The 25083-nt window shown below is 44.4% G+C and overlaps 1 protein-coding gene across 1 annotated transcript in view; it reads left to right on the top strand.

Annotated features, from left to right (window-relative positions):
* Nucleotides 1–261: 261 nt before the first annotated feature.
* TRIM62 (tripartite motif containing 62) overlaps nt 262–25083 on the top strand; it is a 57610-nt gene continuing 32788 nt past the window's right edge. Inside the window, exon 1 of the mRNA XM_044671405.1 lies at nt 262–669. Coding sequence (XP_044527340.1) covers nt 262–669 — 408 coding nt within the window. The remainder of the gene's footprint in view (nt 670–25083) is intronic.

Below are 25083 nucleotides of genomic sequence, written 5' to 3'. Positions count from 1 at the left end.
GAACGGACCAGCCGGCTGCCGCCGTCTCTGCTCCCCCAGCGCCGCCTGTTCCGGGTTGGGCTGATCCCCTGGGTCCTGAGCGCAGCCGGAGGGAGCCGGGGCCGACATCGCGGAGCCAGCCGGTGAGGAAGGAGCTCGAGGCCGGGGACGCTGGGCTGCCTCGGGGCGCGCCCCCTCCTCCGTCCCTTCTCCGGGTGGGTGGGTGCCCCTCGCCGGCCCTGCGGGGCGGGGGGCGGCCGGCATCCCGGGCGCACTGCAGCCATGGCGTGCAGCCTGAAGGACGAGCTGCTATGCTCCATCTGTCTGAGCATCTACCAGGACCCGGTGAGCCTGGGCTGCGAGCACTACTTCTGCCGCCGCTGCATCACCGAGCACTGGGTGCGGCAGGAGGCCCAGGGCGCCCGCGACTGCCCGGAGTGCCGGCGCACGTTCGCCGAGCCGGCGCTGGCGCCCAGCCTCAAGCTGGCCAACATCGTGGAGCGCTACAGCGCCTTCCCGCTGGACGCCATCCTGAGCGCCCGGCGCGCCGCGCTGCCCTGCCAGGCCCACGAGAAGGTGAAGCTCTTCTGCCTCACCGACCGCGCGCTCGTCTGCTTCTTCTGCGACGAGCCTGCCCTGCACGAGCAGCACCAGGTCACGGGCATCGACGACGCCTTCGAAGAGCTGCAGGTGCGCTGGGGAGGGGGCGGGCGCCAGGGGGTGCCCTGGGGGCCGCGGCGCTTAGGGCTGAGAGGGAAAGCGGAGAGGAGGGGGCCGTGAAGGCTAGCCCCACACGTGGAGAAACTGAGGCTCAGAGTGAGGTGAGGGGGACGTATCCAAGGTCACCAGGGTGGAAGTGCTGGGTCCGCGGATTTGGAGCGTAAAGGGATTTTGGCACTCATCTAGGCTACCCTCCTTATTTTATAGATGAGGAAACTGAGGCTCGGAGTGGGAAAGGGATGTGCCCACGGTTACTTCTTACACAGTAGTAAGTAGTAGACTGGGGAAAGGAGTGGGCAGGAACCTAGAAACCTAGAGGCTGCCACAGAGATCATAGGATGTAGAGCTCGAGGGGACTTTGACAGTCATTTAGGCCAGTGTACCCACCTTTCCCCACCACACATATTTCATAGATGGGAAGACTAAGGGCCAGAGAGAGGCAGTGACTCGGTCAACTTGGTCAAGATCCCAGGAGGTTTGTAAGGAGCAGAATGGCTACACCAGATCTTCTCTCTTCCAGATTCTTTCCACTTACACCAGACAGCCCTCTTTTTGGAGATGGGTTTCTTGCCCCTCCTTCACCCCCTGCCCCCCCAAATCTGGCATCATACCCAGCTCTCCCCTGGCCCTGAATCTAGAGATCTTTTCACATTACACCAGACTACCTTCCATCCGAGACTCTTTCCCCTCCCCCCATCTGGCACCTATGTCTTAGCCAGGAGGGTGGCAAGGGCCCAGGGCAGGAGCTAGCTTTCCTACCCTACCGAACTTGGGAATGGGCAGCCCATAGTGCAGGCTATACTAGCTCAGGAGGATGGCACTGGCCCAGACCTCTCTGATTTGACCCCCTTTCCTCCATTCCTTTTTTCTGCCCGAGGGGCCCTGAGCCAAAGCTGTCTGTCAGAGGATGTCACCAGGCTGGCTTCCCACAAAAGGGATGAGCTATCAGGCAGAGCGATGATGGCCTGAACACACAATGCCATCCTTTGGAGCTCGTACTCCTGGCCCCCACCAAAGATGGCATCAACCTGTGTCCCCAGTGTCAGGGGTTAGCGTTCCATCCTTACCACCTACAGAGTCTTCTAACTGGATAGAATAAAGCTCCATCTGGGCTCAGTGGGGCACGAGCCCTACCTTCATAGAATGCTGCCATTGAAAGGGGCTTGAGAGGTCATCCATCCCAACCCGTCCATTTTATAGATGAAGAAGCTGATGTCCAGAGCAGGAAAGGGGCTTGCCCAAAGTTCCGAGGTCACATAATGGCAGAACCAGGACTAGAACCTGGCTTTCCTATTTTCTAGTCCAGTGAACTCTCACCTGATGTTAATCTCCAGCTGAGTGACCCTGGGTTTTGTCCTCCTTTCAGAGACTCCATTTCTCTCCCTTTCGTGGAAAGGTGAGTCATTATCTAAAAGTAGTACATCCACACTAGCAATATTTTTCACTCAAAAATAACAACAGTGGACATTTAGAGACAGTGTGGCGCAGTGGGTGGTGTTGTGCTGAGAATCTATGCGATAATGGGCGTAAAGCATAGTGCAAACTTTAACATGCTCTCTAAATGTCATGCTAACAATTATTTTCCGAGTTATTTTAACATTTTCATATTAACATTTTAAATTCTAAATAAAATATCTAAAAGATTTTATATCCATTCGAGCTTTCTGGCCACCCCTTGCGGTAAAGATCCCAGGTTTTATTCTCCAGATTTGCAGTTGAGGAAACTGAAGTTCAGAGAAGTTCAGGCACTTGTCTGGTCATACCACTGGGAAGTGTCATTGGTGGAATTTGAACCCAGCCCTTCAACGTTATGTTGCTTCTCACAAAATATTAGATATAAAATTATGCATCAAAAGTGTAAACATGGAATCATTTTCCCTCTTTGCCCAGTGACTGGCACTTTTTAAAGATTCGATTTGACTTTTTTTCAGTACGAAATTCTCTCTTCTCACCCATTTGAGAAGGGCTTAATAGGCTCTTAATGCCTCCTTTTAATGCTGGTAGAGTGATACACCCCATTTCCCTGATTCCTTCCTCCTTTATCCCAAGGATATTCCATACCCCATAGACCAGATGTATTGATAGAATCCACAAAGTCTCGAGGAATTAAATGAATCGGAGGAAATCCTAGTATAAAGTGATGTGTGCCCCATTCCGTGATGCGAGGGGAGGGGTGTTGGTAAAATGGCATCTGTGCATCCCTGTAGATGTTGTGAATGAGGTGGGGAGAGAAATAGAACTCTGGTGTGTGCTGTACCTGCAAGCTACGTTGGCCCTTGCAGAGCTCAGCTCCCCAGCCTGCCTGACACCCCAGTTGGCCCTTTCTTCTCCAGATAAAGCCGCCCGGCCCTCCCTCCCTTGCTGGCGCCTCTGAAGCACCTGGCTTGGCCAAGAGGTGGTGGGAGAAACATCTCCCTCGCCCAAGGCCGATAAAAGTGTGATGGGTGTGAGGCGGCGGCCCATCTCCCTCACCTGCCACTTGTTCCTGACCGGGGTGGGGACCAGAAAGCCACATCCTGCACTCATTAGCTATTTATGAGAAGAACTGGTTTATTGTTAGGAAGTAAAACTGATCCCTTCCCTGGGCAGGAGGCAGGAGTTGGGCCTCACTCCCACTAGCTCCTCCTTCCCTCCCTCCCTCCCTCCCCAGCCAGCAGCTGCTCTTCTAGACTCCCTTTTAGAGGTGTCTGGGAAATGATCTGTATAATAGCTAGCAGCAGCCCCGAGCGAGGCATGGGGTGAGGGGGGGAGCCACAGGATCATGGATTTCGAGCTGGCAGGGCTCTCAGAGGCCATCTAAGTCCGAGTGGTCTTAACCTTGGGGTCAATGAACTTGTTCTAAAATATATTTTGTGAACTCTTTCAATATGATTGGTTTTTATCGTAAGCCTATGGTTTTTATTTTATACATTTAAAGACATTATTCTACGAAGGGGTCCATAGGCTTCACCAGACCAATAATTGGATGGATGGAAGGATGGGAGAGGGGGAGTCCATGACGCACACAAAAAAGCCAAGAATGACACTATTCCAAACCTCTTTGTTTACAAAAGGGGAAACTGAGGCCCAGGATGTGCAGGGCTGGGAGTCAGAAAATCTAGACTTGGATCTTTCTTCAAAACACTAGGAAAGGGGGCAGCTGGGTAGCTCAATGGATTGAGAGCCAGGCCTAGAGATGGGAGGTCCTAGGTTCAAATCTGGCCTCAGACACTTCCCAGCTGTGTGACCCTGGGCAAGTCACTTGACCCCCATTGCCTACTCTTACCATTCTTCTGCCTTGGAGCCAATATATAGTATTGACTCCAAGATGGATGGTAAGGGTTTTAAAAAAGATATAAATAAAAAATCCAAACCCTAGGAAGGCAGGGGGAAGGGGGATAAGAAGGGGGGAATCATGGGAAAATATTCTAAATAATAAAAAAGGAAAAAAATTAAAAAAAAAAAAACACTAGGAAGGTGCAGCTAGGTGGCTATGTAGATTGAGCCAGACCTAGAGACTGGAGGTCTTGGGTTCAAATCTGACCTTCGACACTTCCTAGCTGTGTTATCCTGGGCAAATACCATTGCCTAGCCCTTACCACTCCTCTTCTATGTATTGGAACTGATATATAGTATTGATTCTAAGACAGAAAGTAAGGGTTAATTGGCTACGGGAGGGGGTGGGGAGAAGGGAGGGAAAGAACATGAATCTTGTAACCATGTAAAAATATTCTAAATTAATTAATTAAATAAAATTTCCCAAATAAAAAAATTCAAGATAAAGTGAGGAATAAAAAAAAAAAGAAAGTAAGGGTTAAAAAACAAACAAACAACCATTAGCCATGTAACCATAGATAAGTAACTTTATCCTCTGTGAGCCTTGGTTTCCTCAGCTTTAAAATGAGGATCTGCCTACGTCAGAAATGATCATCCAGTTACACAAGGAGAATGAGGGATCACAAGTTAAGAGCCTTCCTGCCTACTGGGATACTTGGAATATAGAGGGAATGAGAGTTGGAGGGACCCCTTCAGGCACACTTATCGGAGGACATGGACAAAAGACACACTGAATGGGCAGGCAGGGGTGCACTGTGACCTCCCCTGTTGAAGTGGCTTCCCATATCTATGAAATCCCAGGACTGATGGAACATGGGAGTATGGCAGTACTGTCTCCCAGGATTGGGGTACAGAAGGGACCCTGTGGACTTTGAGGCACTTAAAGCAAGATGGAAACTGCCATTAGCCCAGACTCTCTGAAGCCTGCTACCTGACAGAAGAGAGAGAGCAAAGAGCTGGCCTCCCCACTGACCTATCTGCTGAAACGATTACTTCCAGATCAGCTTACCAGGGAATTCAGTGATGACACGCAGCCAATCAGGAGAGCGTATCCTAACACAAGAGATGGTGGCATGATTTCAGTTTGGTTTCCTTGGAGGATCAGGGTGACAGTTGGCACGGAAGGGGAGGACATCTCCCCATTCATGCTCAAGAACATCCGATGTGCCCCCATTGGGGGAGTCCCATGGGCTCTCTAGATCAAGACCGATCAGGTCTTTGTCAAATGAGAACATGATTGATTTCCCTGATGTCAATCTCAGAGGTCCAGGATATGCCTCAGAATGTTCTCCCTTCTCTTCATCATCCCACCACCTAATCAGGCTGTAATTGGAGTATGCCAAAATCCAGCTGAACGGTGAAGGGCAAGGTATTATCGTCCGAGGCGCTGGAGTTTATCGGGACCTGGGATTTATTTCATCAGTATAAAAAACTCCCCATCTCAAAACTCCCTCTTGCAGATAGAGATCAGGACTTATCTGTAACCTGTAGTTTTAGGGAGTTGCCTAGAGATAATCAACAAGCATTTATTAATAGCTTAATATGCACAAGGTTATGTCATGGTAGGTGCTGGGAAGATAAAAAGGCAAAAATAAAACAGTTGTTCTTAAGGAGGTTGTTTTTCAGAGGTTAAGGATCCCAAGACTTACAACTTGAACATAAGTTTACCACCGATTCCAAGCTCTTTGTCCTCTCAGACACTGGGGTTACAGGCATACACATGCAGAAAAAAAAAAACAAAAAACAGGCCCTTGGCCTCAAAGAGCTTCCAATTCACCATATTGTGGTCAAAGGTCCATAGATTTAGAATTAGAAATGATCTTAGAGGCCACCGAATCTAACCCCCTCATTTTATACAGAAGGGAATGAGACAGCAAATAAGTATTAGAGATAAGATTTGAATTCAAATCTTCCTGGTTTCAAATTCAGCGATCCACTATGCCATGCTGTTTCTCAGATAGGGCTACATATTTTAGGAGGATATTAACAATAAAAAAAAGCATCTAGAAGATAGATCTAGACTCCATATCACAAGAGAAATCATCAAGTAACTGAGGAAAAAGAAGAGACGACTTAAGGGGAGTTAGATGGCTCAGAGGATAGTCAGGACAACATGGTTTTTATTTATTTGTTTGTTTATTAATTTAATTAATTTAGAATATTTTTCCATGGTTCCATGATTCATGTCCTTTCCTTCCCCTCCTCCCTCCCCCCTCCTGTAGTCAACAAGCAATTCAACTGGGTTTTACATGCATCATTGATCAAGACCTATTTCCATATTAATAATATTTGCAATAGAGTGATCAGAGTCTACCTCCCTAATCATATCCCCATTGACTCATGTGATCAATCATATGTTTTTCTTCTGTATTTCTGCTCCCACAGTTCTTTCTCTGGATGTGGATAGTGTTCTTTCTCATAAGCCCCTCCGAGTTGTCCTGCTGTTTCATTGCTGCTAGTAGAAAAGTCCATTATGTTCGATTGTGCCACAGTGTACAAGTCTCTGTGACAACATGGTTTTAAATCTGGCCTCAGATACTTTCTAGCTGTGTGACCCTGGGCCAGTCACTTAGCCTCAATTGCCTAGCCTTTACCACTCTTCTGTCTTGGAACTAATATTAGTATCAATTCTGAGGCTGAACATAAGAGTTAAAAAAAAAAGACTAAGGTGGTGGTGGGAGGAGAAACAGGGAAACAATGCTATCCTCAAATAGCTGAAGAGTTGTAATGTAGAAGAAGGATTACCATCATGCAGAACCAAGAGCCATCAGAGGTGGTACAGAGTGGCAGATTTGAGGAAGAATTTGCTAATCATCCGAGATGTCCAAAAATGGAGTAAGTAGCTTCATAAAGTAGTGAGGCCCCCATTTTTGTAAATATTAAAGCAAAGTCTATATGGCCATCTTTCAGAGATGCTATAGAGAAAATGCCACCCTGCGTGGGAGGTTGAACTCGATGACCTTTTGGGCCCCTTCCAATTCTTCCAAAAGCTTCTAGATTTGGTGAATGTGTAGATATCCCCTCTCCACCTCCTTAATAATTATTTTAATCACAATATTTAGTTTTGTGGGTTTCATCATTTGTTTCTATTTAAATTATCGCAGCTATTGTGGATATGGTTTTCCTTCGTTTTTTGTTTTTTTTTTTTTTGCTCTTTTTTTTTTTAAGCCCTTACCTTCCATTTTAGAATCAATACTGTGTATTAGTTCCAAGGCAGAAGAGTGGTAAGGGCTAGGCAATGGGGGTTTAAGTGACTTGCCTAGGGTCACACAGCTAGGCAGTGTCTGAGGCTAGATTTCAATCTAGGACCTCCCATCTCTGGGTTTGGCTCTCAATCCATTGAGCTACCTGACTGCTCCTTTCTTTCACTCTTTATTGGCACCCATCCTTCTGTGAATTCTTCTCTGAATTCTTCATGTGCATTTGTGATCTATTCATTTTAACTTGTTCTCAGAAATTATTTTTCCACCTCTATTCGACCCCAGTTCATTTAAACTGGCCAGCTCTGGACCTTCTCCCTCTATCATGACTAGACTAGCACAGCATTTTCTGAGTATAGAAATTCTGGACCAGAGATCAGCACTGTGTCCTAGCCTTCAGTTCTTTTGTCCCTAGCCTGGTAGAATCTCACGATTGGAACCTGAGGTCCTTAGAGCAATCCATGAACAGCTAGGTGGCACAGTGAATAGAGTACAGGGTCTAAAGTCAGGAAGAACTGAGTTTGAATGTGATTTCAGATGCTTACTAGCTGTGTGGCCCTGGAGGAGTCAATTAAAAAAAAGAATCTCCATTTGCTTCAGTTTCCTCATCTGTAAAATGGGGATAATAATAATACCTACCTCCCAGGGTTGTTGTGAGAATAAAATGAAATATTTGTTAAGTACAAACCTTAAAGCATTATATAAATACTAGTTAATATTATTTTCTTCTTCTTCATCATCATCATCATTATTATTATTATTGTCATTATCTAAGGAGTCCTAGAGTGGGATGGAACAGTTGGGAATGTATGGAGAATGACAGAGTAGAATTGAGTGACAGCATGGTATGTTGTATTAAAAGATCAGGCTGGGGAGTCAGGACACTTAAGTTCAGTATCAGTTATGTTACTACCTATTTGCAGTGTGATCTTGGGCCACTGACATCTCTCCAGACCACAGTTTCTTCACTTGCAAAATGAAAGGATTGGATCATTAAAAAATATATGGATGGGGGCAGTTGGGTGACTCAGTGAATTGAGATCTAGACCTAGAGATGGGAGGTCCTGGGTTCAAATGTGGCCTCAGACACTTCCTAGCTGTGTGACCCTGAGCAAGTTACTTAATCCCCATTGCCTAGCCCTTACCGCTCTTCTGCCTTGGAACTAATACACAGGATTGATTCTAAGACAGAAGGTAAGGGTTTAAAAAAAAAGATAGATTCATAGGTGTAAATACCTTTTGTTTTTCTATTACTGGTTCTCTTCCCTCTTAGAGAGCCATCCCTTATAACACAGAATAAAGAAGAGAGGTTTAAAAGGTTAAAAAACAAGCAACCTATCAGTAGAATCTGACAATATATGCAGGAGTTTACAGCCATAGGCTCCCACTTCTGCAAAGGAGAAGGAGGAAGGAACTTCTCATATCCCTTCTTTAGAGCCAAGGCTGATTATAAAGATTTCACAGCAGTTTAGATTGTTTCTTCTTCCCATTTATGTGGTTGTAATCATCATTCTCATTTATACACATATCATCTAAATGATGATAAATAGTTTCTGGGTTCTGTTGACTTCACATTGCATCAGTTCCTTTAAGTCCTCCCAAGTTTCTGTAACATCATGTCCATTGTTTCTGTTTCTTATAGCACACACAGTAACGTTGTTTCGTTACATCCGTGTCATAGTTTGTCTCACCAATCCCCGTTGGATGAGTCGGCTTTGTTTCCCATTCTTTGCTCCTACAAGAAGGACTGCTGTAAATATTTAGGGTCTCCTGAACCTTTCTTTTCATCATTGACCTCTTTGGGCTTTGCTCTAGAGGTGAGATCTCTGGCCAAGACACTTTGATCATTTTGGACTAGATACTTCTCGAGGTTCCCTTTGGTTCTGCCGTTCTATGATTTGGTTTTCTCCATCCCTTCGTGACCGAGAGGAGATGGCTGGTGGGTTGCCTGAGGTCTTCATTGTCAGACAGAGGTTTATACCCCCAAGTGGGGCCTTGATCTCCAGCCTAGATGGGGTGGGTAGTCATTAGTACTTAACACCCACTCCTGCTCTCATGGCACCAAAGCTGCCACTTTGCCTCCTGCCTGAAGACAGAGTGTCAGAAGCCCGAGGGAGTCCCGAGACATCGCCCCAGGTCCTGTGGGCAGTGCCTGCCTCTTGCTGGGAAGCCAGACAGAGTGTGAAGGCAGATTTCAGGCCAGGTGCTTCCGATGTGCCTTTGGTGGGGGTAGGGAGGAATGAAGGCAGGGTTCCTGTGCTAACACTCACATATGGAGAGTAGGAAGATGTGGAGGTGGGAAAGGAAGCTGGCTAGTATGAAAGCCAGGGACCTAATTGGCAGATGATGGGCTGTTGTTCTTTTACCACCCTAGGTCAGCCCTAATCACCTCTTACCTGAACTATTGCCACAGCCTTCTCCTCCATCAGGCGCCCGGCTTTCAGGCTCTTCCCCTCTCCAACTCCTACAGAGCTGCCAAAATGATCTCTCTCACCCATAACTCCCCAACTGAAAAGCCTTCAGTGGCTGTTGCTGCTGCAATGAAATATGAACTCTTCAAATAGACGTTTTAAAACCTTTCGCAATCTGGCTCCAGCCTGCTTTCCAGCCTTATTGTATAGTATTCCGCTTCATACGATCCATGTGTTCTCCAGACTCAGCACTTCATCTGCAGCCTTTTTAAGGGCTGTCTGCCATGTCTAGAATACATTCCCTCCTCACTGGCACCTTTTCCAGCCCCGAACTTCCTTCAAGGCTCAGCTCCTGGCGGGGGGGGGGGGGGGGGGGAGCCTTTCCTGTCCCTCTTAATTGTTAGTGGTCTCTCTTGCTTCCTCAGATTATTACAGATATACTTCTCATTTACATGCTGATTCCCTGCAGTAGACTGGAAGCTCTTTGAGGGCAGGAACCGTATTTTTCACTTTGTCTTTGTACCCGCAGGACCTAGCCTAGTGCCTTGAATGTGTTGTTGTGATTGTTTTTTTTTTATTCATCCCCAATTCTTCATGAGCCCATTTGAAGTTTTCTTGGCAAAGATGCTGGAGTGATTTTCTGTTTCCTTCTCCCATTTTACAGATGAGGAAATTGAGGCAAACAAGGTGAAATGACTTGCCCAGGTCCGAGGCTGGGTTTAAACTCAGGAAGTTGAGTCTTCCTGATTCCAGGCCACTTTATCCAGTGGGCTCCCTAGCTGCCCTATATATGTTGTCTACTCTTAATAAATGCTTATTACAATGCATTGTTTGTATCGCTAGCATTTAGTGCTGTAGTGGCTCCTTGAGGGCGGAGGACGGTTTAGTTTTTGCCTTTGTCTCGCTAGCACAGAGCCCAGTGCCTGGTATATACAGTAGGCATTTAATCTATGCCCCCTGAATTAAGATTCCAGGCCCCAGGTATATGTTGTTTATTTGGGAGCCAGAACAGAAACTGCTGGGAAATGACAAGCCTTCTAGTGCCTCCTGTGTCCCAGGCCCTGTGCTTGGCAGTGGGAGATGGGGAGAGGGAAAATGCATTTATAAAGTGTCTCCCAGGTGCCAGGCACAAAGGCGAAGACCAGCTTTTCCCTGTTGTCTCTGTCCTCTTGTCAAGAAGCTTGAAGTCTCACGGACTCATGTATATTCCAAAGTAGAAAAATGTTGAGGTCAAAATGAGAAATTTGGACAGACGGTCTAGGACAATTTGGGGACGGAGAGATCACTACAGGGATGTGGGGAGGATGGGGCTTGGGGAATCGAGTGGTTTTGGGGAAAAGATGATTACTGAGCTGATTATTGACAGACAGGAAGGATTCTGAGAAGGTGAGTGTGTTCGAGGCACAGAAAAGTACAGACACACAAAGCATACAGAGATAAGAGATGTGGGTAGCCTAATTTGGCTAGAGCATAGAGTGTAGAAAGGGGAACATTATGAACTAAAGCTGGCAAAATAGGGGGAGCCAAGCTGAGGAGGTTGTATTTTATCCAGGAAGCAATTTGTTATTGTTCGGTCATTTCAATTGTGTCTCCCTCTTCATGACCCTCTTTGGGGTTTTCTTGGCAAGGATGGTAGTGGTGTTTGTCATTTTGTCATGCCTTCTCCGGCTCATTTTCGAGATGAGGAAACTGAGGCCAACAGGTTTAAGCAGTTTGCCCAGGCCACACAACTAGGGAGTGTCTGAAGCCACAGCTGAACTCAGATCTTCCTGACTCCAGGCTCAGTGCTCTGTCCACTGCTCCAGAAAGCATTTGGAAGTCACGGAAGGTTTGTGGATGTGGCAGAGCCATGGTCAGCCTCTGTCTTAGGTCGGAGGTTAACCTGGAGTCTACATACCCCCACGAGAGGCTGTGGAAAGACTTCAGGCAGTTCAATAATTTGTTTTTAAAACTTGTTTTGATGATTGCATCATTTCAGCATAATTGATAGCCTTTTAAACTTATTTTAGAAGTATTTTAAAGATGAATAATATGGAAATAGGTACTGAATGCTAATACATGGATAATCCAGTGGAATTGCTTGTCAGCTCCAGGAGAGGGGAGGGAAGAGGAGAGGGAGAGGACATGAATCATGGAACCATGGAAAATATCTTAAAGAGAAAGAAATAAAAATATAAAGAAATAAAATAAACTTAAGTATTTTTATTTAATGCATTTAAGATCTTTATTCAGAGAAAGAGTCTGGTTCCAGACACAAGCAGGACAGCAAAGGGTTAAGAACTGATACCTTAGATTATTTTGGCAGATGTAGGAAGGCTGGATAGGTGAGGGAAGATAAGACACCAGGAAGACAGTCACGAGACTGTTAGAGTAATCCAGGCCAGAGGCCTATGGAGCCTGAACTGGGAATTACACTTGTTCAGCTTGGCCCCAAAGGGCAGAACAAGGAGCAGTGTGGAAGTCTCAGAGGCAGATTGGGTCTCAATGCATGAAAAACTTCCTAAGGACTTGAGCTGCCCCAAATGGAAGGGGTTGGATGACCAATTGGCAGATAGGTTGTAGAGGGGATTCCAGTATGGGGTGGGCCAGCTATTCTTTAATGACTTCCCCCTCTCAGATTCGGTTGGGAGTGGAGAAGGGGAAAGATAAGAGAGATACGGGAGAGGTGAGACAGCCTGAGACCTCTCTGGGTTCAGGCACAATGAGGCTGAACTTGGCGTCCGTTTTAATCTTGAGTTGGGACAGGACACATCAATGAGCGTTTATTAAATGCTCTACTATGTGCCAGGCACTGTGGTAAGTGCTGGGATTACAAAGAAATGCAAAAAAAGACAGTCCCTCTCTTGAGGAGCTCATCGCCCAATGGGGGAGGCGACCTTTGAACACTTATGTTCAGGTAAAGTATATGCAGGCTGAATTGGAGATAAACAGTTGAGGGAAGACATTAGCATTAAAGAAGATTAGGAGAGTCCAAAGAAAACCAAAATAGGGCAGCTGGAATCCTAGGATCCCTACATTTGGAGCTGAGAGACCTCTGAGGTCTAGTCCAGTTCCCCAGGGTTTGTCCATTGGACATCAAGGTGGCACTGTGGACAGAGCCCTGGCATTGTCGTCAGGAAGTCTTGAGTTCAGATCCTATCCCAGACACCTACTAACTGTGTGGCCTTGGCCAATTCACTTAACTTCAGTTTGCCTCAGTTTCTCCATCGTTAAAATGGGGGTGATAGTAGCACCTACCTTTAAGGGTTGTTGTGAGAGCAAATAAGATATCTATAAAGCACTTTGTAAACTTCAAAGTAAATACTAGCTCTTATGAGGAAACTGAGGTCCAGAGAAGAGAAATGATTTGCCCAAGGTCACACTAGCAAAAAGTGGCAAAGCCTATATTCAATTCTGGGTCCTTTGATTCCAGATCCAACAGTCTTCCATTGTACCTCAATGCTTTCCAAGACATCACAGCCATATGGTATTAATTTTATGGCCTGATGATGCTTTATATACATTTTATTTGATTCTTACAGCAGTTCCCTGAAGCCCAGAGAATAAGAATTATTATTGTCTTCTTTTTTCACAGTTGGAGAAATTGAAACTCGGAGAGGTTCAGTGTCTTAACCAATATCACCCAGCAAGTAAGGGTGAACCAACCACTCTTAAGTTTCAAAGAGATGTATTTACTTATTTATTTATTTGTTTGTTTGTTTGTTTATTTATTTGTGGTTTTGAATTTTTATATAAGCCCTTACCTTCCATTTTAGAATCAATACTTTATATTGGTTCCAAGGCAGAAGAGTGATAAGGACTAGGCAAAGGGGGTCAAGTGACTTGCCCAGGGTCACACAGCTAGGAAGTGTCTGAGGCCAGATTTGAACCTAGGACCTCCCATCTCTAGGCCTGGCTCTCAATCCACTGAGCCACCCAGCTGCCTCCTAAAGAGATGTATTTAGATAAACATAAGGAACCTACTGGATGAAGGACTTTAAATATCAAGCTGAAGAATTAAATTGGCTCTGATAGGCAATGAGAAATCACAGCATGTTGGCAAGTAGGTGTATTTGAGAGAGATTTTTCTAACTGCTGTGTATGCAAGATAGACCCAACTAGGAAAGAGACAGATGACTGTGCCGTGTTGGGAAGAACCTTGATCTGGGACACAGAAGTCCCAGATTCTCTGCTATCATTTCTCCCTTTGGGATCCTTTCTCTCTCTCCTCTGTAAAATGGGGGGCAGGATTCGATTCTCTAAGGTTTCTTCTAATCTCAACATTCTGTGATTCTTTGACCTGGCTAGAATGGCCTGGAAGGAGGGTGGAGCCAAGAGACTTGGAAGAAGAATCAGTGACTACCTAGGATGGCAAGCACAGGAACAGGAAGAAAGAGACAGTTGTAAGTCTGGGGACAGAGAGGTGTTTGTACCATATGTAAGTATGGGAGCTGAGAAAAGGAGCTAGTTTGAAGAAAGGAGAGGAAAGAAAGGAATTTGTTCATTTAAAGAAAGGAAAGAAGGAAGAGTAAGAAATTCGTTCAATTTTAGACATAGCCTGGAAGGCACCTCAGAGATCATCTAGTCCCATCCCCTCATTTTACAGATGAAGAGACCTAGAGAGGGTGGATGGCTTACCCAGGATCACAAGACCTTGGTCCAGCCAGGATTTAAACCAGTGACTTCTGCTTTTCAATCTGCCACCACACTGCTTCCCTTTGTTAAGTTTCAAATTTTCCTCACCAGAAGGTGGGTCATCATATATATATATATTTTTTAACCACAGCACAGCCTAGAAACAGTAAGAGGCTCAGGAGTTAGAGCTGGTCTAGGTCACAATGTAAGACAAACTGCAGCAATTCGAGTTGTATTTGTTAAACTGATAAAGCATTACCTACCTATATTCTACACTGTGGCGACTCTGTAAATCTGAGACTTTGAGTTGCCACAATGAGGTGATGGAGAGAGTTTCTTCTCTGGGAACTCCCTAAATCATTGCCCAGAGCCTCAAAAAGCCCCAAATCCCAAACAATACCTCATAAAGAACACCCATCTCCTGAGGTGCAGCAGGCTAGTGATCATGGGAGGGAGGGCCCTGGCGCCAATGAAATCACAGATCTTGAAAGTGCTGGGGTTTCAGGTGTCCCTGGGCCAGAGGACTGTGGAACAGGCAGACAGAAGAGGATGATATTACAGGAGCTCAGGGAGGAGATTATTTCAAAAAACTTTGTTCCCTGACTCCCTACTATAGGCATCCTCTCTTCTGAGGACACACACACACACACACACACACACACACACACACACACACACACACACACACACACACACACACACTTTTTGGATTAAGAGCTATGACTAGGACCCACCTTTTGAGTTAAAGAATCAGGATTGGTTGCCCTGCCAGAGCAGCATCAACATAAGGGAATAGATAGCATTAGTCCTCGTATCTTCCCATCTTCCCACTGGTCCTCTCATTTCTACTTCCTGGACATCCCCCCCCCCCAAGCTCATTTTAAGGCTCAACTCAAGTACCGCCTCTTATGCAAGGTCTTTCTTTATGTTCCCAACCCCCTTACTATAAGTGTTCTCTCCACCATACCCCCAAATTGATTTTTTAAAATCTTACCTTCTGTTTTAGAATCATTACTAAGTGTGGGTTTCTAGACAGACAAGCTAGGCAATGAGGGTTAAGTGACTTACCCAGAGTCACACAGCTAGGAAGTGTTTTAGGCCAGACTTAAACCCAGGATCTCTTGTCACCAGACTTGGCTCTCCACCCACTGAGCCTCCTAGCTACTCCCTCCCTCCCATTACTTTTATAATTTATATTTGTTTGCCTTTGTATGTGTTGTTTTGCCCCATCAGTGTATAAGCTCCTTGAGGGAAAGAAGTGTTTAATTTTTGCCTTTGTATCTCCTGTACTTAGCACATAGTAGGTCCTTAGTAAGAACTTGTTCATAGGATATTAGATTTCAAGCTGGAAGGGATCGAATCCCCTTATTTTATAGCTGAGGAAACTGAGGCTTAGAAAAATCAAGTCACTTTCCCAAGGTCATTTGGCTAGCAAGTAGCAGAGCTGAGGTTCAAAGCCAGGTTTTCTGACTGCAAATCAATTGATCAATCAATAAACCTTTATTAAGCACCTATTATATACCACAGGCCAGCTAGGTGGTATAGGAGATAGAATGCCAGGCCTGAAGTCTGGAAAACTTATCTTTTTGAGTACAAATCTGGCCTCAGATACTTACTAGCTGTGTGAACCTGGGTGAGTAACTTCACCCCATTTGCTTCAGTTTCCTCATCTGGAAAATAAGCTGGAGAAGGAAATGGCAAACCACTCCAGTGTCTTTGCTATGAGATCCTGGATAAGTCACTTAACCCTGTTTGTCTCAGTTTCCTCATCTGGAAAATGAGCTGGAGAAGGAAATGGCAAACTACTCCAGTATCTCTGCCAAGAAAACCCACAGTCAGGCACAACTGAAATAACCATCCCAGGTACTGTGCTGTGGCTGGGGATACAAAAAGAGGCAAAAGATAATCCTTGCCCTCCGGGAGCTCACCATCTAAAGGAGGACCATTCCCCAAGCTAATAAATGAATATAAAACAAACTATGTACAAGATAAATAGGAAACAATCACTGGATCAGTAAACATGTATTAGGTGACTACTATGTGTCAGGTACTGAGCTCTGGGGCTACCAGAAGCGGCAAAAGACAGTCCCTGCCCTCAAGGAGCTTATAGTCTAATAGGAGAAGCAACATGCAAATAAATATATACAAAGTAAACTGTATACAGGATAAATAGGAGATTAGTAGAATTGTTGCACAATGCAAATGAGTTGAACAAATGAATTGAATTATGTGGCTCCCCAGAGATGGGGCCTGATGTCTCTGGGCATCAGAACTGCCCTCCCTGCATCCTCCTCTCCTCTCTGACTCCTTTTGACCCCTTTGCTCTCTGGCCATGCCTACAGCTGGCTGAGTCCTGTTTCTGACAGATTCAAAGGGTCTAAGATAAGTCATGATTGTTTTCTCTAGCAGACTCTAAGGAGAGACTAGCCCCCCAATGTTCCGTCCTTACTCTGTAGATATGCCCCCCAGGAATTTAGCCGAATTGATTCATGTTTCCAGCGTCTATGAATTGGCCATAATGAATTCCCTAAGTTGAGCCTTCAGATTGTAAAATATCCCTTGGCTCAGGCATAGCTGGCCGACTCCCCTTAGAGTCCAAGCTGGAGGCTTTGTTGAATTGGATTTCTCTCCAACGTGATTTTCTTCCCCAGTTCTCCTGCAGCGTTTGTTTTCTCTAGAGTGTCTGTAAATAGAGTATCTCTACTTTCCACCTTGTCTCAGACACAGGTATGAGTCTAAAGGCTAGAGGAAAAGAAGACTCGGGGCTGTGGGGAGAGCGTGAGAACTATCTCCAAATATCTGGAAAGCTGTCATGGGGAAGAGGGATTAGGCTTGTTTTGCTTGGCCCCAGATGGCAGAATGAGGACTCGCCAGTGGACGTTACTGAGAGGCAGGTTTAGACTCAATAGAAGAAAACATTTCCTAACCGTTAGAGCTGTTCAAAAACAGAGCTCACTGCCTCCAGGGGAGATGCGTTTGCTGTCACTAGAGGTCTGGTGGCTACTTATCAAGGTTGTCACAGCCTTCACTACACGGGGGCTGGTCTCTGTGGTCCCCTTCAGCTCGGGGTATCTCTGACTAGGTCGTCCAGCTCCAGAGTGACTGGCAGGCTTAGGAGAATGTCTCCTTCCTCAAAGAAGGCTGTGATCCACTGTCCTCTGTTCTGGGTTGCTGGAAGCAGCAGGCAGCATTCCAATAAGAGACTGCTTGTCCACAAGGCTAACTGACTCCTGGGAAGCGGGTGCCTGGAGAGCCAAGGGATCCAAAGTTGCCCAAGTTCTTGAGGGATCTCAGAATGGTTCTGAACCTCCCTGACTACTAAGCATTCTAGGCCTACTCCTAGCCCTGTCTTTGGTCCATTTAGCAGTTCAATAAGGTGGATGTTTAATATGCCTACTGTATGCTGCAGCAAGGAGGCTACAGTTTTAAAATTACATCTGTCCTAACTGATATGGCATTTATCCTTTCTTCCTTCCTTCCCCCTCCCTCTTTCCCTCCTTTCTTCCCTCCCTCCTTCCTTCCTTCCTTCCTTCCTTCCTTCCTTCCTTCCTTCCTTCCTTCCTTCCTTCCCTCCTTCCTTCCTTCCCTCCTTCTTTCCCCCTCCCTCTCTCCCCTTACTCTCTGTCCCAGTAACAACTCTTAAGCCAGGAAAGCAGCAAGGGCTAGGCAATCAAGATTAAGTAACTTGCCCAGAGTCACACAGCTAGGATGTGTCTAAGGCCAGATATGAACCCAAGTCCTCTAGACTCCAGACCTGGCACTCTACCCACTGTACTATCCAGCTGCCCTTTCCTCCCTTCTTTCTTTTTTTAAAATTACAAAAAAAAAAATGTTCCCTCCCCTTTTTCTTACAAATATCAGTTACCTGGCTTAAAAGTCTTCCTCTCCCCACCATCACCCCCCTCAAATCTCTGCCCTCACATGAGGGGACTTCAGGATTCACAATGATGTTCCCTTAAACACCCTGGTTTCTGAATTCTTCATTCTCTTTAATTCCTGTGACCTTCATCTTCAGCCTACCACAGCCAGGCACAGATGTGGTCACATCCTTGATCTCACCATTACAAAAAGCATTCCACCTTCATCATCAAGAATCCTTTATTAGATCATAACCTTCTAGCTTTCCATCTTTCTTTATGCCTCATTAAACTGATTGTTTTCATCTTCGCATGATCTCTAGTCCCTCTCCCCTCTGTGTTCCTTCAGGCCATCACCCCTGTTCCAGCTTCACTCTCTTCCCTTCTTCCCACAGCGTTGAGCCTATAATTAGCCAGTTCAGCCAGTTCAGTGTTTCACTCTTGTTCGTTGTCAGATCTCCTTGTGCTATCACCACTCGAGAGCCTGCATTACTCCCACCACATGCCCACCCCCATTCCCACTCACGTGATACTGAACAGGACTAAAGGAGGTCACACAACTCTGCTGACTGGGTTTACTACCACTATCTAATCTCAACTGGGCCCTCATTGCAGTGATCCTCCCTCATTGATTCTCTGTCACGTTCCCCATTCCTATTCCAAAACCTTCTCTTCCATGCTCAAGTTTACTATGTAACTCCCTGACCCTACCCTCTCAGCTAAGGACCATAGAGACCAGGTACCATAATCTTTTTTTTCTCCCCTTCATTTCATATCAAAACTCCTTAACATCATCCCCCATTCTCTCCTCCTTCGTTGTTGTCGCAAGTCGAGTCTGACTTTGTGGCCCCATTTGGGATTTTCTTGGCACAGATATTGCAGTGGTTTGCCATTTCCTTCTCCAGCTCATTTCATAGATGAGGAAACTGAGGCAAACAGGATTAAATAGCTTGCTTAGGATCACATAGCTAAAGTCAGATTTGAACTGTGGTATTCCTAACTTCAGGACTCCAGGTGTTCTATCCACTGTACCACCAAGCTGCCCTAAGGTCTCCTTCTTTACTCCAGGCATTGAAAAGAGAGACCCTTCTCCTTGCCAAAGCAAACACTTCTATATGTACCTTTCATTCCATTTAGTCATTTTTTCCATCAGTCTGCTCCCCACTCGTGTTATAATAATAACTAGCATTTATTTTTAAAAATATTTTTCTAATTACATGTAAAAATAATTTTAACATTCATTTTTGAAATGTTCAGTTCTATATTCTCTCCCTACCTCCCACCCTCTCATTGAGAAGGCAAGCAATTCGATATAGTTTATACATGTGCAGTCATGTAAAACATATTTCCATATTAGTCATGTTGTGAAAGAAAACATGAACCCCAAAAAAAACTCCAAGAAAAATAAAGAAGGTTTTAGAAAGTATGCTTTGATCTGCATTCAGACTCCATCAGTTCTTTCTCCGAAGGTGGAGAGCATTTTTCATCTCAAATCCTTTGGAGTTGTCTTAGATCATTGTATTGCTGAGAGTGGCTAAGTCATTCACGGTTGATCATCATACAACATTGCTGTTGCTATGTACAATGTTCTCTTAATTCTACTCACTTCAGTTTGCATCAGTTCATGTAAGTCTTTCCAGGTTTTTCTGAAGCCGTCTTGCTCATCATTTCTTAGAGCGCTAATAGTATTCCATCACAATCATATACAGCAGCTTACTCAGCCATTTCTCAAATGATGGGCATCTCCTCAATTTCCATTCTTTGTCACCACAAAAAGAGTTGAATAGCTAGCGTTTATATAGTACTTTAATGTTTGCAAAGCGCTTTACACATGTTAACTCATTTGACCCTCACAACAACTCTGAGAGGCAAGTACTATTCATTTCTATTTTTACAGATGATAAAAATGAGGCAGAAGGAGGTTATATGATTCCAGAGTCACACAGCTAAGAAGTATCTGAATCAGGAGTTGAAGATAACACAGGTCTTTCTGATTCCATGTTCTATGCCTTGCCACTTGCCACCTTTTTATCTAATCTTCATTCTCTTCTATTTACTGGTTCCTTCTCTATTACCTGCAAACATGCCCAAGTTTTTCCATTCTTAAAAAAATGATCTAGAATCTGCTATCCTCCCAAGCCATTGTCCCTTCTCTTCCCCTCTTTTTCTCAGCCAAACTGAGGAATAGTCTCTTGTTCTTTCTGCCTTTTGTCTCTCCCCTGTCTAATTTACAAAGCGTTATTCCAGACTACCTCCCTCCTATGTTCATTAAACTCCACTGGCTCCCTATTACTTCTGTGATCAAATACAAACTTTTTTGTTGGCATTTAAAACCCTTTATAGGCCAGTTCTTGCCTACATTCCCAACCTTACAGTTTATTTTCCCCCTTAAAAACTCTACAGTCAGCCAGATTGTCCTTGTTGCTGTTCCTCACATACAACATCAAATTTCCCATCTCTTTACCTTAAAATGGGTTGCCTTGTGTTTGGGGAGCACCCCCTCTTCAGCTCTGCCTCTTAAGATGCCTAGTTTTTCCTTCAAAGTTCAATTCAGATGTCACCTCCTACATAAGACTTTTCCTGATCCTCCCGGAGGTCCTGATTCCTCCCTCTCCCCGTCCCCAAATGCCTTCTTGTTGATTTTTTGCAAACTTGTATTCGTACATATAGTTTCCTCCAGTGAGATGTAAGCTTCTTGAAGGCAGGAACTGTTTCACTTTTGTCTTGGTATCACTCAGCGCCTAACCCAATTTCTGATACACTGTTGGCCCTTAATGGGTATTGTGTGATGACCGGACAGAAGTCTATGAGATCTACATACACCAGTGTAGAGGAGAGGAAGGAGCCAAGTAAGATTACTTTGTTACCACAGTTAAGAAGAAGAAAGTAGCTGCCGCCACAAACACCAAAGAGGGTACCAATTTCCTTCTAGTTCTAAGGCTGTTGGGCAGTTAGATGGCAAAGTAGATAGAGTGCTAGGTCTGGAGTCAAGAATATGCAAGTTCAAATCCAGCCTGAGACACTTACTAGCTGTGTGACCCTGGGCAAGTCACTTAACCCTGTTTGCTTCCATTTCCTGATCTGTCAAGTGAGGCAGAGAAGGAAATGGCAAACCATCCCAGTATCCCAGCCAGGAAAACTCCAAATGAGGTCACAAAGAGTCAAATACAATTGAAACAACTGAATAACAACCATCTAAGTCAATAATTAGAGAGAGAACTTCAGGAATGGTGGTGCCTAAACTGGCCCAAATGCCACAAATGTAAAGCTTCATACAATGAAAGGAAAGGAAGCTGAAGAGTCCAGTGAGCCTCCCTGTAGCAGACCACCACTGCTCTGGGGACTCTGCTTCCCTGGGTTTTCCAGTGTGTCACAGTGAGCCTTCCTCTGTGTTAGCCATGTATCCCTGGGGGAAAGTCTTGTGCATTGGGCTATACTAAAAGTTGTTCGTGGCCAGATTAAACCAACAGGCTGAGCTATGATTAGAACCTGTTTCCCAAGGTTCAAGAATCTCAGCATTAAGGACCCACCAGCCCATACCTGAATGGCAATTCTCTCTTTAGCAGGCTTGATAAATCTTTGTCCTATTTCCACTTGAAGACCTCTAGCAATGAGGGCCCATCTCCCCTCCAAGACTTTCACTAGGATGTGCTTTATCATTAGGAAATGTTCTTTACATCGACTCCAAATCTGCCTCCACATCCTCTACTCATTAATCCTCATGACAGCCCTTCCAAAATTTGGAGAGTTTCCTTCCCCCAATCTTTTCTTCACAAGTGTAATACCATTTCCTTCATTTGACCCTCGAATAATTCTACTTTTTAAAAAAACCATTACCTTCCATCTTACACTACATATATTGACTCCACGTCAGAAGAGCGGTAAGAAGTGACTTGCCTAAGGTCACACAGCTAGTAAATGTCTGAAGCCAGATTTGAACTCAGGAAGAGGAGTCTTCCTGACTCCCGGCCCAGGGTTCTATCCATGCTCCACCCAGCTGCCCCAACCATTCCACTAATCCTGGCAAAAAAAGAAAATGAGATCAGTCTGGCATGATCTGTTATTGGTAAAGCCGTGCTGCCTCTTAGTAATCACCCTTTCCCTTCCTAAATTCTCGCAAACTAACTCTTGAATTGTCTGTCCCAGACTCTGCCAGGAATTAAAGTCATCTATTGCTCTTGTTTTGAAAATTGAAATATTTGTCTTTTTTCAGGCCTCAGAGCACCTTTCCCATCCTCCATGGTTTATCAAAGATCACTGGCCAGTAGCTTAGTGTGCTTGAGAATTTACATGTCCCTCTCGCCATTAAAATGGAGCTCCTCGAGGGCAGAGGACTGTTTTTGTCTTTTTTGTGTCTCTGGAACTTAGTACATTACATGTACAGAATAAATATAAATAAATGCTTGCTGAGTAATTTAATGACAATCACATCTGCCATTTTTTTTTTGGTACTGAGACATTCAGTTCATCTTGACTTGGTTACCTGAACATATTGCTGGCACCTAGGGACTCTCTTCCTAGCTCCTCACTCTACCAGGAGTTGAAATCTTTTCTGTTGTATCCTTCCCAATCTAAAGATAAACTTCCCTTGTTAAAGAATGCAAAAGTAAACCAAAAGAGGAATTGCATATATTATCATATGGTTGATGTGTTATGTTTGCTGAGCTGTTTTTCCCTCTCTCTTTTTAATTCTTTGTTACAAGGGATGGTTCTCTGACAGGAGAGGGGAGAGGGATATATTTGGAAATGAAGGTGATACAAAAACAAAAACTTAAAGAAAAAGAGAAAGAAAAGTAGTTCTACTTTCTTCTCATCATTCCTTCTACTCTGAGTGGCATTTTGATCTCTTTTTTTGAACCTTATTTATTCTCCACCCTTGATTGTGTAGCTTTTTTTTTTTTTAACCCTTACTTTCTTAAAATTTACACTAAGTATTAGTTCTAAGGCAGAAGAGTGGCAAGGGCTAGGCAATGGGGGGTAAGTAACTTGCCCAGGGTCACATAGCTAGAAAGTATCTGAGGCCAGATTTGAACCCAGGACTTCCTGTCTCCCAATATGGCTCTCAATTTATTGAACAACCTCCTAACTGATCCTATTAATTGCTTTTTAAAAAAATCTTACTTGCTATTTTAGAATCTATCCTAAATATTGATTCCAAGGCAGAAGGAGCAGTGAGGGCTAGGTAATGGGGATTAAGTGACTTGCCCAGGGTCACACAGCTAGGAAGTGTCAGTTTCTCCTGTCTCTCCTATTATCCATTGATACATCTAGCTGCTTGTAAATGTTAAATGCTATTATTAGAGAATAGAAAAAATCATTCTTCTTGTTCAATGGAAATGCTCCTGAGATCAATAAATATCTTGCTATAATTTTTTTTATTTCATATCTGTAGATTCTTGCACAGGTTGATAAAATAAATGCTTTTTTATAGTCATATACTATTATCGTCATCATTTTTATATCATGTTCATTTGCCCCTCGTTGTCTTTACCCAAACCCCAACTTGTTTACTGGCCTAAAAGCTTCAGTTGCCAACAGACCTGCTCAACCTCTATCATTGTGACACACTCTCTCCCCTTCTCCTACCCCACCTCCTCCATCATGCCCTCATCAGGGATCAAGGTCCCAGCAGGGCATCCAGCATCCATCCTCTGTGCCATTTCTGATGGCCCCATCTAGTTCTACTTTTGTAATCCTATCCAGAGTTCAAAGCCCAGCTCCGGTGTCATCCTTCCGAAAGCTTCACCACATCTCTCTCCTTTTCTCCCAGTTAAAAATGGTATTTCTTCCCTCTGACCTTCCAAAGAACTTTGTCTCCTTTTACATTCTAATAGAGCAGGAGTTCTTAACCATTTCTGTGTATCCTACACTCCCTAGATCTAATGAGATAATATTTGAAAGTGCTTAGCACAGTGCCTGGCACATTTGTTGTTGTTCAGTCCTTTTTCAGTTGCGTCTTTAACTCTTTCTTGACAGAGATACTGGAGTGGTTTGCCATTTCTTTCTCCAGCTTATTTTACAGATGAGGAAACGGAGGCAAACAGGTTAAGTGACTTGCCCAGAGCCACACAACTAGTGAGTTGGCCCCGGAAAGATGAATCTTTCTGATTCCAAGCCTGGCACTCTATCCACTGTGCCACTTAGCTGCCCACCTAGCATATAATAGGGGCTTTAATAAGTGTTTGTCTTCCCACACCTCTGCCTTCAGCAGTATAGTAAAATCTCTGCATGAAGTTATTAAACATATAAAATAAAATACATAAGATTATAAAGGTAACCAATTGTAATGAAATATAATGATTCAAATTTTCTTTAAATGAGTTCATAGGAATGGGTAGGTTGTTCAGTAGGTAGGGGCACTAGGTGTAGAGAAGGGAGGATCTGGGTTCAAATTTGGCCTCAGACATTTCCTAACTGTATAACTCTGGGCAAATCACTTAATCCCAATTGCCTAGCCCTTACTTCTCTTGGATCCGATATTCAGTATTGATTTCTAAGACAGAAAGAAGTTAAGAGTTCATGGACCCCAGCTCAGGAATCCTTGTTCTAGGGTCAGCCTGGCATAATGGAGAAAGAAAGCATTAGACGTGGAATCAAGAAGACCTGAATTCGAATTTTTCTCAGACATTTATTGGCTACGTAACCCTGGTTGAGTGACTTAAACTCTGGTTGCCTAAGTTTCCTTGTCTATAAAATGGGGATAATAATAGCACCTCCCTCCCAGAACTGTTGTGAGGATCAAATGAGATGATATTTGTAAAATGTTTTGCAAACTTGGCGGTGCCACCTCTATAAATACTAGCTAACCAAGACAGTGATCCAGGACAACTCTGAAGGACTTGGGACAAAGAATGCCGCCCACCTCCAGAGAAAGAACTGTTGGAGTTGGATGCAGATCAGAGCATGCGATTTTTCATTTATTTATTTATGGTTTTATTTGGGGGGGTTGGTTCTATATAAGTATTCTCTTATAACAAGACCAATATG

The sequence above is a fragment of the Gracilinanus agilis genome, chromosome 3, assembly GCF_016433145.1.
Source record: "Gracilinanus agilis isolate LMUSP501 chromosome 3, AgileGrace, whole genome shotgun sequence".
Taxonomy (NCBI): domain Eukaryota; kingdom Metazoa; phylum Chordata; class Mammalia; order Didelphimorphia; family Didelphidae; genus Gracilinanus; species Gracilinanus agilis.
This window is presented reverse-complemented; position numbering and strand designations above follow the sequence as displayed.